Genomic DNA, 2,432 nt, shown 5'->3' on the forward strand with positions numbered 1-2,432 from the left:
GTCTGGATGGGCGTCTCGAAATATGTATAGCTGGCAGGCACGACCAACTCGTAGTCATTGTCGAAAAACGGCGCAAAGCCGACCGAGCTGCCGCCACTGCTGCCGCTGCTGCTGCTGCTGCTACCGCTGCTGCTGGCCTCCGCGGCGGCGGGCGAATCGACGGGTTCGGCGAGCGACGGTGGTGGCTGTGCTGCAATCGCGGCCCTGCAGGTCAGTGCCGGCACACTCCAATTACATACCATATGCATGTGGTTGTTTGAGGTCACCAGGTGTCCACACAAGCGGCAAGTAATGGCGGGTGACGGCGCAGTCAGGGGACTGCGCCTGCAATCATGCATGAGCAGCACCGGCAGCTCACCAAAGGACTGCGGACAGCTGCAGCATCAGCGCGCCGCGCCGAGGCACCTCAGTAAGCCCCTGGTCGTCCGCATCGGTCTCCGAGCTTCTCTGTGCACGCACTAACTTTGCATGGAGGGCCCTCCGGTGCAGGAGGCACCCGACACTAGATCCGACCCGTGGGCTGCCCTTCAGCCGGGGAGCGAGCACAGATTGATGCCTCGATAGCATTGCAGAATAATGAGTTGAGGGATCGAGGGCTGGGGGTGCAGATCCTCGGTGGACGGTGTCGCAGACCGTCCTGTGGTCAGTGGGCTATCAAACGCTTGCTACACTGCGTGAATTGCAAGAAGATGCAACGATACGGATGTCAGGCCTTCACACCCTCCAAACTGCATGCCAGCGAGACGGCATGGGGAGGGAAACCAAGAGCTGCACGCTGCGCATGCTGTGGTCGCAGCAAAGCAATTTTAAGCGCTGCGCTCTAAGCTGATATCAGGCCAGTGCACCTGTGCAGCAGAAACAGAGAGCTGAGGTGAATACTCACAACAGTGGCTGCAGCGCAGGAGGTGACGCCTAATACATCAACCACGCTCACCCAAGCAGCAGAGCCAACCCACCAGGCAAGCTCACACTGGGGCAACACCAAAGTGGCGTGGTGCCGCAGCCAAGTCAACCCCTAATTTCGATTCAATCAGGAGTCGCTGTTTGAGCCGGCAGGGCAGGCAGCCGCCCGCGCACCATGAGGCGCCGCCCTGTGACTGCTGTGTTTGGAAGCAAGCAAGTGCTCTTGTGTGGGCGGAGGCCCTGCGGCATGGGGCCAGGTTGCCTTATGGAAAGTCTTGTGGAGTAGGGGACCGGGCAGGGGCCAGAGCCTCGTGCAGGAGGGGCCTTTGCCGGCGGCACGTCGGCGTGGGGCCCTGGGCCAGCTGACTGCTGACTTGGTTTTTCCCCGTTGATCAGGGGGGTTCCGGAAGACGACGAAAATGGCCCAGAAAGCGAGCGCCCCAGCCAGCGGAGCAGCAGCAGCAGGAGAAGCTGTCCGCAAGCCTTCATTTGCAAACCACTGCATGCCTCACAAGGCCCACCACACTCCATCATCCAGAGCCCGCCGGCCCCATGCGCCGTCGACAGGCGCAGAGGGGCCTACCATCCAGGCACCCCCACCCCCCTTATTCATTGCCATCTCGACCGCCGACTGCATTAGCGACTGGTTACTGGCCGCGTGAGCTATCTCCTCAGGCCCATGCGCCGCGGGGGGCTGTATTCAACCCGCCCTCAAAACGCACAACCCCACAGCTCCCTTGTAGACGGAGCGAGGGAACAAAAACACAGTCAGTAGTAGATGGTGAGGGTCCGATGGTGGGGCGGGTGCTCCCTCCGTGCCTTCTCCCCCACACCCCAGAGCCACCAGTCGACGTGCACACTCAGCAGCTCCCATCCCTCCTCCTCCTCGCGCGCCGCCGCCCTCGCCGCCGCCGCGGCCGCAGCGGCCGCCTCGGCGGTGGCGGCCGCCTTGCGCCGCTGCTCTTCCCGCTCTGCCGCCCCCGCCGCAGCTGCGCCAAGGCCCGAATGTTCGTCTGCCCCTGCTGTTGCGGCCGCTGCAGCCTCACCCTTGTTGCTGCTGTCCCCTGCATCCGCCGCCACATCATCTGCTGCAGCAGCAGCAGCAGCAGCAGCGGCGGCAGCGGCAGCGGCCTCCTCCGCCGCCGCCTCCGCCGCCGCCCGCCGCGCGCGTGCCCCCGCCGCCGCCAGCGCCGCGCGCGCCCGCAGGCGCTCGACCGCCGCGATCGTGGCCGCGCGAATCTCTGACTCCTCCTCAGACCCGGCGGGGATCTCCTGCCGCCCGTCCACCTGCCGGATCAGATCACGCCCCAAAAATGGGTGCGATTGGGTGTGATAGGAACCCCCAGACGATGATATGCAGCGCCCAGCCCGGCCCGGCCCATACTGCAGCGGCTGGGCCCGACCCCGTGCTTTCCAGCCCCACGCCACTGCCGCGCCCCACATTAGCGGTTCGCGGCACCGCTAGCGACTCGCGCCTCAAAAGAATGCATTACTTGAGTGAGCCTCATTCTGATAAGACCCCCCCGCCC

At 64.6% G+C, this 2,432-nt stretch overlaps 2 protein-coding genes across 2 annotated transcripts in view; both read right to left on the reverse strand.

The window, feature by feature from the left end:
• MNEG_5362 (hypothetical protein) overlaps nucleotides 1-58 on the reverse strand; it is a gene marked incomplete at both ends in the record, with an annotated part of 1,384 nt that extends 1,326 nt beyond the window's left edge. Inside the window, one exon of the mRNA XM_014046165.1 lies at nucleotides 49-58. Coding sequence (XP_013901619.1) covers nucleotides 49-58 — 10 coding nt within the window. The remainder of the gene's footprint in view (nucleotides 1-48) is intronic.
• Nucleotides 59-1,671: 1,613 nt separating this feature from the next.
• MNEG_5363 (hypothetical protein) lies at nucleotides 1,672-2,346 on the reverse strand (the record flags this gene model as incomplete). The annotated part of the gene is made up of 1 exon (XM_014046166.1): nucleotides 1,672-2,346. One exon carries the CDS (start codon nucleotides 2,344-2,346, stop codon nucleotides 1,672-1,674), a length of 675 nt encoding a protein of 224 aa, XP_013901620.1.
• Nucleotides 2,347-2,432: the final 86 nt, after the last annotated feature.

The sequence above is a fragment of the Monoraphidium neglectum genome, assembly GCF_000611645.1.
Source record: "Monoraphidium neglectum strain SAG 48.87 unplaced genomic scaffold scaffold00792, whole genome shotgun sequence".
Lineage (NCBI taxonomy): Eukaryota > Viridiplantae > Chlorophyta > Chlorophyceae > Sphaeropleales > Selenastraceae > Monoraphidium > Monoraphidium neglectum.